Source organism: Gnatocerus cornutus, chromosome 8, assembly GCF_029298725.1.
Source record: "Gnatocerus cornutus isolate USDA-ARS CGAHR chromosome 8, icGnaCorn1.1, whole genome shotgun sequence".
NCBI classification, from domain to species: Eukaryota; Metazoa; Arthropoda; class Insecta; order Coleoptera; family Tenebrionidae; genus Gnatocerus; species Gnatocerus cornutus.
Window position 1 is genome coordinate 8,890,960 of NC_142240.1, and position 12,618 is coordinate 8,903,577.

At 35.9% G+C, this 12,618-nt stretch overlaps 3 protein-coding genes across 6 annotated transcripts; 2 read left to right on the plus strand and 1 right to left on the minus strand.

The window, feature by feature from the left end:
* Positions 1 to 474: 474 nt before the first annotated feature.
* On the plus strand, positions 475 to 2,006 carry LOC148169490 (E3 ubiquitin ligase Rnf121). The gene is made up of 6 exons (XM_088043195.1): positions 475 to 682; positions 728 to 904; positions 956 to 1,110; positions 1,160 to 1,388; positions 1,439 to 1,572; positions 1,620 to 2,006. The coding sequence occupies exons 1-6, from the start codon at positions 647 to 649 to the stop codon at positions 1,840 to 1,842; spliced, it is 954 nt and encodes a 317-aa protein (XP_087899321.1). The 5' UTR covers positions 475 to 646; the 3' UTR covers positions 1,843 to 2,006.
* Positions 2,007 to 6,346: 4,340 nt separating this feature from the next.
* Positions 6,347 to 11,756, plus strand: Synd (protein kinase C and casein kinase substrate in neurons protein Synd). 4 transcript variants are annotated; one of them, XM_088042837.1, is made up of 10 exons: positions 6,347 to 6,384; positions 8,450 to 8,828; positions 8,880 to 9,068; positions 9,121 to 9,132; positions 10,092 to 10,318; positions 10,419 to 10,539; positions 10,606 to 10,710; positions 10,787 to 10,929; positions 10,975 to 11,129; positions 11,179 to 11,756. In XM_088042837.1, exons 1-10 carry the CDS (start codon positions 6,362 to 6,364, stop codon positions 11,289 to 11,291), a joined length of 1,467 nt encoding a protein of 488 aa, XP_087898963.1. In that variant the 5' UTR covers positions 6,347 to 6,361; the 3' UTR covers positions 11,292 to 11,756. The 4 variants fall into 4 exon arrangements, with proteins under 4 accessions (XP_087898963.1, XP_087898965.1, XP_087898966.1 ...); XM_088042839.1 differs by lacking the exon at positions 9,121 to 9,132; XM_088042840.1 differs by lacking the exons at positions 6,347 to 6,384; positions 10,606 to 10,710.
* Positions 11,695 to 12,381, minus strand: Dim1 (thioredoxin-like protein Dim1). The gene is made up of 3 exons (XM_088042841.1): positions 12,198 to 12,381; positions 12,012 to 12,148; positions 11,695 to 11,966 (listed from the first exon to the last, which is right to left on the minus strand). Exons 1-3 carry the CDS (start codon positions 12,273 to 12,275, stop codon positions 11,753 to 11,755), a joined length of 429 nt encoding a protein of 142 aa, XP_087898967.1. The 5' UTR covers positions 12,276 to 12,381; the 3' UTR covers positions 11,695 to 11,752.
* Positions 12,382 to 12,618: the final 237 nt, after the last annotated feature.

Sequence of the window (12,618 nt, forward strand, 5' to 3'; positions counted from 1 at the left end):
TAATCTATTCTCTATGAAGTCTAACAATTTGCGTTAAATTTTAATATAAATGGGAAAGCGTCCGGTGACTAGTCATGGCTGGGCAAAAATTTCAATTCCTACTAGAGTTGCGAATCTGAATTCTAATAATCTTATTAATTGGTTAATTCATGATGTTCCTAAAATCAGGTTAGTGCGGGAGTATTTGGAATTTTGGAATTTAAGTTTTCCTTGTTTGGGCAACTTTAATCCTTATTAAAGGTTAATTTAATATAAATTTTCCCGGCGCATCCACCATTTTCACCGTTTTTTTTTTGCTTCTTTACCATCGGCTTTTCTTTTTTTAGAAAATATTATTTTCATATAGTTAAACGTTTAAATTAGTAATAATATCCAACTTTCTCTTTATAATAGTTGATAAATTATAAAGTAATTTTTTTAGAAATTTTCCCGCCAAATTTACAAAAAATGGGCCAATAAGGAAAAGGGATTCCACCAGTCTAGTGGAATTTGGAATGGCCTCCTCAAACGTCAAATGTCAAAATTTAATATGCCATAACCTAAACTTCTCGTCATTCTACCATAAATAATAAATGTTTTTTGTATTTATCTATGAAATTGAGTGAAACCGCTAGTCTGATAAGTTCCAACACATTTGCCACACGTCATGGATTTACATAAACCTGTAGATTTGGCAAATAAGGTGATATTTTTCTTGTCGTATTTTTACTGAAAAATCGAATTTTAGTCAGTGGATGAATTAACAGCTGAAGAAAAATGGAGATTGGAGCACCAAAAACTCCACGAACAACACAAAGGCCACGAGAAAATGCACGCAGAAATGGTGCTAATCTTAATTTTAACATTGGTAGTAGCCCAGGTAGTGTTAATTGAATGGAAGAAGAGACATTCCCGTTCATACCTCGTATGTTTGTTGTCATTTTGTGAGGATTTAACTGATTTTGGAGATTTTTAGTTAGTTACCCTTCTGGGCATGTGGGTAATTCCCTTAATTTTATGTCTGAGGAACCATTGGTGGCGCTTCATTTTTATTTGGCTGCTATTTTCATGTATAACTAGTTTGATAGTACGAAAAGCGCTGCAGAAACCAATTACTGGGACAACGCCAAGGTAATTTTCCCCCAAACTAACGAGTTAGAATTTATAGTGAAATTTTCAGACTAGTCTATAAATGGTTTCTTTTTATTTATAAACTAAGCTATGTCCTGGGTATCTTAGGTTACTTCGTCATGATGGCGACATTTTTCGGGCTGAATTTAGTGTTTAACGCAAAAGCTAACACTTGGATGGATTGCGCTTTACTGCTAGTCTTTTATGGGTTGTATTACGGGGTGTTGGGCCGCGATATTTCCGAGATTTGTGCCGATAAAATGGCATCCCACGTCGGGGTAATGACAATAAACCTTCCTATTTTCCCAATTAATTCGTTATTTTTTAGTACTATACAAACCACGGAATGCCCACAAGAAATTTAGACCCCACAGTCTGCGCCGTATGCGGAAATAAACTTCTAGTCAGCGAAAACGAGGAAGGGGTCATTGAAAATACATATAAATTGACGTGTGACCACGTGTAAGTTTGTACGAGGCATAAAAACAACAAAGTAACTTTTTTTGTAGATTCCACGAGTTTTGTATACGTGGCTGGTGCATTGTGGGTAAAAAACAGACTTGTCCATATTGTAAAGAAAAAGTTGACTTGAAAAAGATGTTTTGTAACCCATGGGAAAAGCCCCATGTTCTTTACGGTCAGCTACTGGATTGGATCCGGTGGTTGGTAGCGTGGCAACCCATGATCCTGTTCTTGGTGCAAGGAATTAACTGGGCCTTGGGTTTAGAATAGCCCGTTTTATAATTTATTGTGATCTTATTGTAGATAATATATGAGTGAAAGGGTATGCGGGTTTAGGTCAAATCACACCCTGAGAAAGACTCGAGATTTTTTATTTTAAATTTAGATAAGAAACAGTGTTGTCAACTGAAGGAAAAATAAAACATCGAAATTTTTGTGTTTTTTTTTTGTTAGCCGAGTCTCACACCTTTCTTCCAGCAGTGTTGTAGACAGTGCTGCCACTGCGTTAAGCACTCGAACTATTTAGAACTTGACTGGAATTGGTTTAGTGACATTGGCGGCCGTTGACGAGTCGGGTTGTGCCGTGAATTTTTAATTTTTTTTATTTATCCCATCAACTGCGTGTTTGGGATTTGTCGGACAGTGTTGGTGTGGATGTCTGAGTGTATTTGACAGTTCCTTTAAGTTGATAGTTTTTTTGTTTCGACAGCTAAAGGTGAGTACACCCGTTGACGTTTCAACTCCATATTCCTTTCGATGAAAAACGTGTGTGAATTTGTGTTTTGTAAATCCGGTTATGTACAGTGAACGCCTACTCTTAGGGTAGGTAAGTGAACTACCTGTGAAGGCCGCTCGGGCACCTGTAGGAGTCGGCTCTATTTCGAGAACTCAAAAACTTTTTCAAAATGATTAAAATTTCGTACGTTGGTAACGCGGCTACTTTCACGCGATTTTCCGTTTCGATATGGAAATTCAGCGTGTCTCCGATATCTCCGGCTTTTGTGGGACACATTCTTCGATCTGCTCTTTTATTGGAACGTTTTGTCAATTCCATTGTCAATCAATTTGCATAAACGCTGGACATCTCATCCGAATGCTTTGAAAATCCTCGACCGGATATCCGCGATGTTGCCAACCGAACACAAAAATTCAAAACGTCAAAACACGGAAATTAAAATCTCTGCCAAAAGATAAAATCGCCCACAACGAATTTTGGGAGGTAGCGGTTATCCACCTGTACAGCATGGCCCAAGAAATTTCACGAGACAAACATCTCAAATTGCTTCTTTGAATCACTCTATATTTAAATATTTTGAGGTTTCGGGATAACCACGCCCACAAACAATTGTTTCAAGGCCACTAATTTACAGGGTGAACCAACATTGGAATTTACGTTTACATGTAATTTAAAGAAGAAATAATGACGTTATTAGCTAACTATCGCAGCAAATAAACACTTTTTAGGTCATTGTCGTATTTTAAACAAGAAACTTGGACATTGAGTTACGATGTGTCAATTCATTTGATATTTTATCAAAAATTTTCAAGGTCATGTGCTATGGTTAATTTTTTTGTTGCTGCATTTTATAATTAACAACACTCAAGTTTTGTTTATCAGATATTGTTTATATTACTTTCGATGATTACAAAATATCGTTAATTAACAAGACCACGTTTTAATTCTGTCGATAATAATAAATGAAACACCCTGAAATGAAATTTTTGTGTTACTGCATATCCATCAAATATGTCCACTTGTGAAGATAAGATATATTATTTGGTAATTTATTATTAAGTTGGACCAAAATAAATCAAACTAACGTTATTAGGTATGTAACTTTTTGACGGTTAAAAAGGTTAAAAAATATTTGCAGAAGAACAACTAAAAATGCTGCTAAAATCTTCACTTCAAAGTGTCACTTTTATCATGGCTCTATAAGAAGAGAATTTGACAACTGCTAACATCTTTGTGAAGATAAAATTTTGTAAATAGAACGTGCACAAAAAAGATTTTGTTATGTACGGGCCAAAAAGAATGTTTGTCTACTTAATCGTAAAATAAATAATATGAGCTAGATTACAATTGAATGGCGCCTTGTCTCTTATAAAAGTTCTCTTATAAACGAGGAAAAGGACATTCTAAAAGGGTCAAGGTCCAATGTGTACCCCAAGAAACAATTCCAGGACCAGTTTCATTCCATAGACAGCCATTCATTATTTAAATCTTTGAATAAAAACCGGTGTCCCCTCAACCACAGTATTTTCTGACAAAAATCCCATTCGATGAGAGAAAGTAATGAAATGAAGCAGCATTTTTAGCACTGTGAGAACCATTGTGTACAACAATAGAAGCAAAATCCAAACATGTCAGAACAAATTTCGCGAAAACGATTCTCTTGTTTGTCGCTTATCTACATTTTCCCCATTAAAATTCAAAACTGTCTTTAAGTCAAGGTCACCATTTTAATTCCACGATAAGTCTTGCATGTTAAAGTAGTATTAAGCATTCGCGAATGCGTTATTATCTGTTATAAGCTCGCTAGACCATTGTAACCAATTAACAGATGTGTAATTAATTTAAAGGTCGTTGGCTCTTCGATTTGAGTTTTCAACGGTTTAAATCCCGGAAAGTGGTTCAAGGATCACGAAAAAAGCGAAACCAAGGAATTTTCTAGAGTAATCGAGTTTATAGGTCGTAATTAAAGTCGACTATTTTTTACTTATCTTATCAAGAATTCCTCTTTTCGTATTCATCATGAATTCACACTGATTAGGAGTGATTAGTCATATTAAATAAAACGCATGCTTTAGCTTCCATTGATCTTACACATTCAATAAAAAATCCTGTGATAAACACGAGATCAGGTAAATACCCCCCAATAGAAAATCAGATGGCTATTTATAAAATCAAACTTTATTAATTCGATACGGTTGGGTGCGTTTTATAGACCGTCCCATCGCATTGCGCCCATTTCTGCGAAACAAGAGGTTCGCTCATACGTGAAGAATGCAGTGCTGTTATGTCGTCAATTTAACGCGAAAGATTGACGAGAGAAGATCGCCGGTTCGTGTAGTTTGCCTTCGAATCGGACACGTTTGAGGATAATGAAAATCGACAGTCGGAGAATTCGTGGGTACGTCGAAGAATTTACTTTCTTTTAGTGGAAACGTTTAATTTTGTGGTGATTGATTGTGATGGTATCGGTAACAGAATGGAATTTTATCTGGTGATCTGTTTGGGTAATGAATACTTTAGAAAGGTAATGACAATTTTAGTCAAGGCTTTTCATATTTGAATTTTGAAGAGTTGATAAAAATATTTTTAGCCAGATATTTTTAAAATTCAATTAACGCAAGAAGTGTTTACCATCGTTAAATCAGAATTGGATAAACGAATGAATTACGAGGTGCGGTTTTTCTTTAACATAATGACAAAAAGACTGTGAAAATTGGAATTCAATGAACATGGTAATTGGGCATTACATTTCCAATTAGGAACGTAATTACAAATCAGTAAGGTTTTATGACAATGCGCTTGAAAATCTAAAAAAAGTACAGATTAAATTTAATCCGGCCATAAATTATGATGTGTAAAATCCAATGAACGTGGAAGTTTGTTCAAATAAGTAGAAATTAATTTCAATTTCGCCTAGAGCGTAGAAAAAGCAGTGAAATGATTGAATTTCTATTTACAGTAATTAACGCAAGTATTTGTCTCAAAATTGCTTTAAACTGGAAATCCTGTTAACTACAAGAGCGTGAAAATGAGATTTTTAAACTTCCCGCCGGCACCAAGCATTTTTATGATAATCAAAAGTCAAATTTATTTTAAAATTTGAATTCGCGAGAGAACAGGAAAGATGAAATGAAGCTTATCACTGCACTTCCCTCAAATTCGGCTTATAAGACCTCAAATCAGTAAAAATAGAATGACGTTTTGAGTCTAGACACATGTGTAGAAATAATCGAACCACTTCCTGGGGAGAACATGTTAAACATTTCAAAAGATATAAAATTATTTCGAGGGAAATTTTCTAGAAAATGGATACAAATCTGAAGTAAATTGTGATTTTGCTTGGATTAAAATTACAATGTAATTAAATGTACGTCTAGACATTTAATAAAGATAATGTTTAATGAAATTAAGGCAGAACGCGGAAAAATAATTAACCGTGGAACTGAAACGCACGAGACTTGTATATTGGGTTGTTTAAAGAAAAAGTGAGACGCAGTGCCAGCAGAATTTTAATTATTGTCTTGATCACTGACGATACTTGCAATTATATTGGCAGTGAGATGTGAGCTTAAAAACCCCAAAAAGTGGGTCAGCCGATTAACACAGTTCCCCAAACACTTGTTCTTTTCTGAGAATCCGCTTCAGTAGAAATTACAGGCATTTACCAGCGCCCATTTCCCTAATAATAGCGTATTACCAACAACATATCGATCGAAAGTATTCACTTTGATATTCCTTCAGAGCCATTACCTCAACCACAAAGCCGTCTCCATCGCAAACTTCCCACAGTCTACACTAGATCACAACAGCATTGTCTCTAGCGATAAGACGGTTCCATTTCGTAACAAGAAAACCTATTTATCCTCTTCCGATGTTTGCACTATCGTTATCAAGGCAACGACGGTCACGTCACGAGACGAGCCGCCAATGGAACGAGAAGCCCCACGGAAAACTGTTGAGATTCTCGTCTCCTTGACCAGTTCCGACGTGGTCGTCGCGACGCTGCATAAACAATAGCTGTTATCACGTGCGAAATCTTTTAGGTCCAAAAGCATGGATTGCTGTTTTAGAATCAGGTGGGAACGATGAGATTCTCTTGTTGTTTTTTGATAGTCGTAATTAGATTCAATTGGAAATATCTGGAGCGAGAAGTGTGTGCGGTATTGATGAATAAAAATTTTGCTTTTTATGGATGTGGTTGGTGGTAACGGGACTTTTGATACGCATGTGAACGTGGACACTAATTGGATTATTCGGAAATAAGATGGAATGTGGGTCGTGTCCAGTGCGCAAACGGGTTAACAAGGCATTATCTGATTAGAAAACACAAAAATGGCCTTTTTTTAATTCCATCAATAGGTTCAAATACCGATAAATGGCCTTGAGGAGTTCAACGAGCACTTTTCATTATAGATTTAGACATTTTTTTATAGAAATCTCATCCGCTGATGATTCTAAAAATACTCCAGTAAATAAATAATAAATTTAAATGGTTAAACTAGCACAAAAGTTACTTCCTAGCTCCACGATGAATTTCGCTGCGAATTCAACAATTGAACATGCGCAACGATCACGCAAATAACTATGAATTTGTTATTTTTTTTAATAAAAGCAAAATTACGTCACCGCTTTTATTATTCAACGAGTTGCATGCTTTTCCTTTTGCGGACAGTTTTTTTGCGTAGTCAGACAAAATAGTGCAACTCCCCGCGCTCACTGTCAAAAACTCAACAAATTATTATTGATTTTCAAATAATTGCAATGATTATCAACGCATGCAAAAAGGCTTGGAAATTTCTCGCAGATCTGTGGCGTTTCTAGCAATTAAACTCCGAGTTTTTTACGATTAATACAAGATAAACGATCGGTCGTCCCAGGTGTTGCAGATTCTATAGATACGGCGATTTAATCTGTACTTTAACTGTTGTGTCGCCTATCTACCTAATTAAACAGTTTTCTTGAAGTAACCTTGACGAATTTTCCGCTTTTTCTTTCAAATGTCGCGGCTCAGATTTTAAATCACTGCGACAAGTTGAATTAAAATGTGGATCACTCGGTACATATTTAAATAAAATTCACATTTTGTGGAGTTAATTAGTTATTAGTTATCGCAGTTACTAATTCGTTGACTAAACATTCCACACGAATTGTTTCAATATCTAGGTAATTTTTTTAATAAAACTTCCAATTAGTGTCGCTTTTCCAAATTTTTTTTTAAACTGTTTCTTAAAAATTCCTGGGATTTGTTAAGAAGTGTGAAGAACACTTGAAAGTGAAATGTTACAAATTAGTGCATTTTATGACTTTCATGCGTCTAAGCAGGTGAATGTTGGTGGACTATCTTCAGCAGTGCTACCAATAGGTGAAAAAATCAAGGCCCTGTTTTTCTAAATTTTTAAAACGTTATTTTTGTAGATTGCGTTCGAACTCGCGTGTCGCTTATCGTCAACATTATTGACCCACAATCAAATAAATGCTTAATGGTTGCTGTCATTTATCCATCGTCTTTTTAATGGTAAAAAATCGGTTTCAATTTAGAAATTTTCCGTTGTAACTATCATATTCTCCAAATCTGAATTTCTAAATGACCAGATTTCTTTTTGGTCTACAAATAGCAATCTGATATCGATTGAGAAATTCGACGAGGTGTAATTTATTGAATTTTCCACGAAGCGCTAATAAAGTGTGCAACGTTATTTATAAGCGGTAACGTGGACAACATCAATAATTTAAGCGAAAGTCATAGAAAACACTCACAAAAGTGGTTTTCATTTCCACTCGTACATATTTTATTCACATTCTATTCCCATTAATCAGTTTTTTCCAATCAGAATGAAAAACAAAAATATCATAAATAAACTTGTTTGATTGTGGAAATTAATGTCGTAAAAACTGTGAATGGACTGCGCTTTAATCATTAGACTTTCAAGTTCAACAAGAAGAAGTATGAATGAATTTCCATACGAAATTAATTTTCTCAGTCGCACAGTGCACACTTGTAACGGTGGTTGCGCTTCGCGAAAATGAAGGCATCGAAAATCGGCGTCTTTTCATGTAAATAAAATATTTTTCCGAAGGTAAACAAGTTTACGCATCCTATGACTAATGGTTCCCACTCTAAACAATCCGATATTTCCGCAGGTGCGGACTACGAACCATGTCCCATCACAGCGATGACAACATGTTGATCGCGACGAGCGACTCCTTCTGGGAGCCGGGAAATTACAAGAAAACCACGAAACGTATCGAAGATGGTTATAAACTGTGTACCGAACTTATGACCTTAGTCAACGAACGTGCAGAAATCGAGAAAGCATACGCGAAGAGTCTCAAGACGTGGTCAAAGAAATGGAACGATTCCATCGAAAAAGGACCAGAGTATGGTACTACGGAAGCGGCGTGGAAAGGGGTGTTAGTGGAGGCGGATCGGAGGTGCGATTTACATTCGAAGATTAGAGACAGTTTAATGAACGAGGTGATAAACAAGATCAAGACGTGGCAGAAGGATGCGTACCATAAAGTGAGTAATTAGATTGTGGATGACGAGGGGGTGTAATGAATTCTGTGGTAGTCGATGATGAATATCAAGGAGAAGAAAGATATGGACGACGCTTTCAAGAAGGCACAAAAGCCATGGGCGAAGTTATTGCAGAAGGTAGAAAAGGCCAAGAGTGATTATCACACGGCTTGTAAGACTGAAAAGTCGGCGGCCAATCAAGAGAGGAATGCCGCTGGTGATAGCTCCTTCTCGGCTGATCAGGTAAATAGTTTTCTTCGTGTGAGTGCTTAATATTTATTGTATTTTAACAAAGCAACAGAGTATGGTGAGTGAAAAATCTTAATTTTGTCGTCGTTTAGTGGCAAATGCTTCCATTTTATTGAGTTTTTATTTGACATTTTAGTTAGCTTGCGTAAAACTGTGAGGGTCATTCGGCGCTATGATTGATAATAACGACTGTTTTAATTGTTGCGTTTCGTAAAGGAAGTTTACTACCATAACTCGCAACCAAAGCAATAAAAAAAGAAAAAAATAACCTATTAAAAGTAACACATTTCAAAGCAGAAGAAGTGTGAGAATTTCATTCATATGGTAAATGAGCAAAGGATTGTTATGCAATATCAAACTTTGATTTTTTATCACATCCTTATTAAGGCAGATTTGAAATGAAATTTGTAATGACTTATTAACCGATAACAAGATAACAAGAGTAGATAATTTTTCTAAAATCTCACATCAAAATGTGGAGATTACGACACTTATTAAGTCACTACCGCCTTTTTCACTTCTGAGAAATTTCTGTTTGTTCAAGATTGGATATCCATTTTTCCTCACTTGATGGTTTGCTGTACTTTAATCTTTGGATTATGTCATTTCATATCGACAGTGACATCAATCATTTTTAGGATTCCAAAAAGAATTTCGAGAAGCAGGTGGAGCTGCCAACATAGTTTAAATTGTAATAAAGTAATTATCTTCATAAATATAATAAAAGAAAGATTCCATAAATACCACTATTGATTACGAAATAATAAAATATGTAGTTTACTGCCGACATTTTTTACTGATATCTCCACACTTTCACTCATTGTTGTTTACGTCAATTTAATGAATGAATTAGTTGATTGTTTTTGCTTTTGAGAGTAATAATTATCATTTTAAGTGCATGAAAGACTCTTCCTTGGCGAAACGTATTACCTGATCGAAGTTCAAGCATGTAATTTGTGTAGAGTTACTATCTTTCCGCATTTTCTCCGCTAATGACATTCTTTCGTTCCATCATAGGTAAAGAAAATGCAAGACCGCGTCCAGAAATCAAAAGAAGAAGTCCAAAAATGTAAAGAGAAATACGAAGCAGCTCTCCAAGAAATCAACCAGTACAATCCCAAATACATGGAAGATATGACGGTGGTGTTTGACAAATGCCAAGAGATGGAGGCACAAAGGCTGAATTTCATCAAAGGGTCCCTTTTCGATATCCACAAATACCTGAATGTTTCGCAAGACCCGACGTAAGTTCCAACGTGTCGTAATATAAAAATAAGAAATGATAACGTAGCTGATAAACTAAGCAAACATTACGTAAATGCAAGCGTTGTTTTTTGATGGCAGGTTGCAACAAATCTATGAGGAACTCTACCACACCATCAACAATGCGGATTACGAAAAAGACTTAAAATGGTGGTCCAACAATCACGGGGTGAATATGGCGATGAACTGGCCGCAATTCGAGGTGTGTTAAGACGCGGTGTTTTTGCATGAGCTGTTTTTATTTTTTTGCGTTTTTTTTTTTGAATAGGATTACACGGAGGAATTCAGAGATATACACAAAGGAAAATCGAAGGATTCCGCGACATCAGGCATCACGCTCATTAACCAGAGGCCTGTGGGAGAAGACTTGCATGTAGGCTTTTTTCTTTTTGTTTTCAAAGCATGACCACAACACTACAAGACAATCAATTAATTTAATACTTTATTAGGAATACTCCGCCAACAGCAAGTCGTTGAAGGCAAAGCCCACGGTGACCGCGGTCAAAGTAAACAACACTCCTCCTGTCCAGAAAAAGGAGGTGAAACCTGTGGAAAAAGTTGAAAGTCCTGCGAATAGAGCTTCTACTATAACGTAACATTCCAATTCGTTAAAACTATCGGTAATGAGGGTTTTCAGGAACGGATCCAGCACGAAAGGAGAATCCAATCCGTTTGATGAAGAAGAATGGGACGAAAGTGACGCTCTTGTGGACAACGGCGAACCGGGAGTCCCCGTCAAAGCGTTGTACGATTACGAAGGTGCGGAAAATGACGAGCTCAGTTTTAAAACAGGTACAAGAAGTCCTAGGTCGTTGGCGGAGTTTTCTAATTCATGTTTTAGGCGACGTCTTCGAGAAATTAGAAGATGAAGATGAGCAAGGCTGGTGTAAAGGTCGCAAAGACGGAAGGGTCGGTTTATATCCTGCTAATTACGTGGAAGTCGTGCCACATTGATCAGTGTCAAAAGTGTTAAATTTTGTTGTTATTTTTTGAAAATATATACGAGAGCTATTGCTCATTACTGAAGTACACTAAGTTTTTGTTGACTGGCATAGATTTGCCTTACAGTATTGTACAAACTGATGGGAAAGATTATAATTTATGATATTATCGCATTTTTTTTTCAGTTTGGTTGTAACGTTCTTAGAGGTGTTAAGTAACGTAATAGATGTTAGGCCTACTCATTACTACATTCATGTATATACATTTGATTAAATCAGAACACTTCCAGTGGGTACATATGATCATTTAGTTTAGGTATCTGTAAATTATTACCTAGAATAGAGTGATTGTATATAACAGTAATAAATTATAATCTATTTTAAGACAATTTTTGCTTCAACTACAAGAAGAGCCATTTATTTTAAACTTGTTTTTATTATACAAAATTACACAAAATAAATACGAGTCTCAAATTAATACCTGTATTTCGTGGAATAGTCTTTAGGAGACACCACTAGACCCCTTCCTTTCCGCGCTCCTCTATAAACAGTCTCAATAATATCAATCATTTCTTGCTTGTCTTCTAATGGCCAATTTATTTTATTGTTATTACCAGTACCCAAATCAATCATTATGTGTTTATTCCTGAAGAAAAACATCACAGTGCAGGGGTCGTACAATTCGTACCTACAACAAAAGCATTAGAACTTGCAAAAAACAAAAGTCTTATACATTTTATTAAAATCAGGAACCTCTGTAATGTCCACCAAGTATATAACAGCAAAATTCTTAACTTTCTCGGCTATGCTATACATCACTTCGTCCATTTTCATGCAAGAGGGGTCCCAATCGTGACCAAAACGAATCACCTAGAACCTGACATAAGGTAGACCATCGGAAGTGAGGTTAGATACGTACCACAACACGGTCTTCCTCTGATAAAATGGCCTGGTCTACTTGCCAGCCGTTGTGTAAATGAGCTAACATATACGACATTTTGCAGATTTTTGAGAAAACCACAATAAACAAACTGACTAGCGTTCACTGACAAGTGACAGATTAATGACAGTTGACACTAAACACTAATGACATTAGAAATTTCTAGAATGATAGTTTCCGGTAACAACGGAAAGATGGCGCTGTATCATTTAAATTGAACAAATTAAAATTTGATTTGAAATTCGTACCATTGCACAAGAAATTGGCAAATTTCCGATGAACCTGCCAAGAAAAATATTGCCGCAATTATTTTTCATATCAGCTCAAGTCATCTAGGCGGTCGATGAAAAACAAAATAAGCTATTGACAGTTTTATGAAAAATGCAGCACTCGAAAGAAT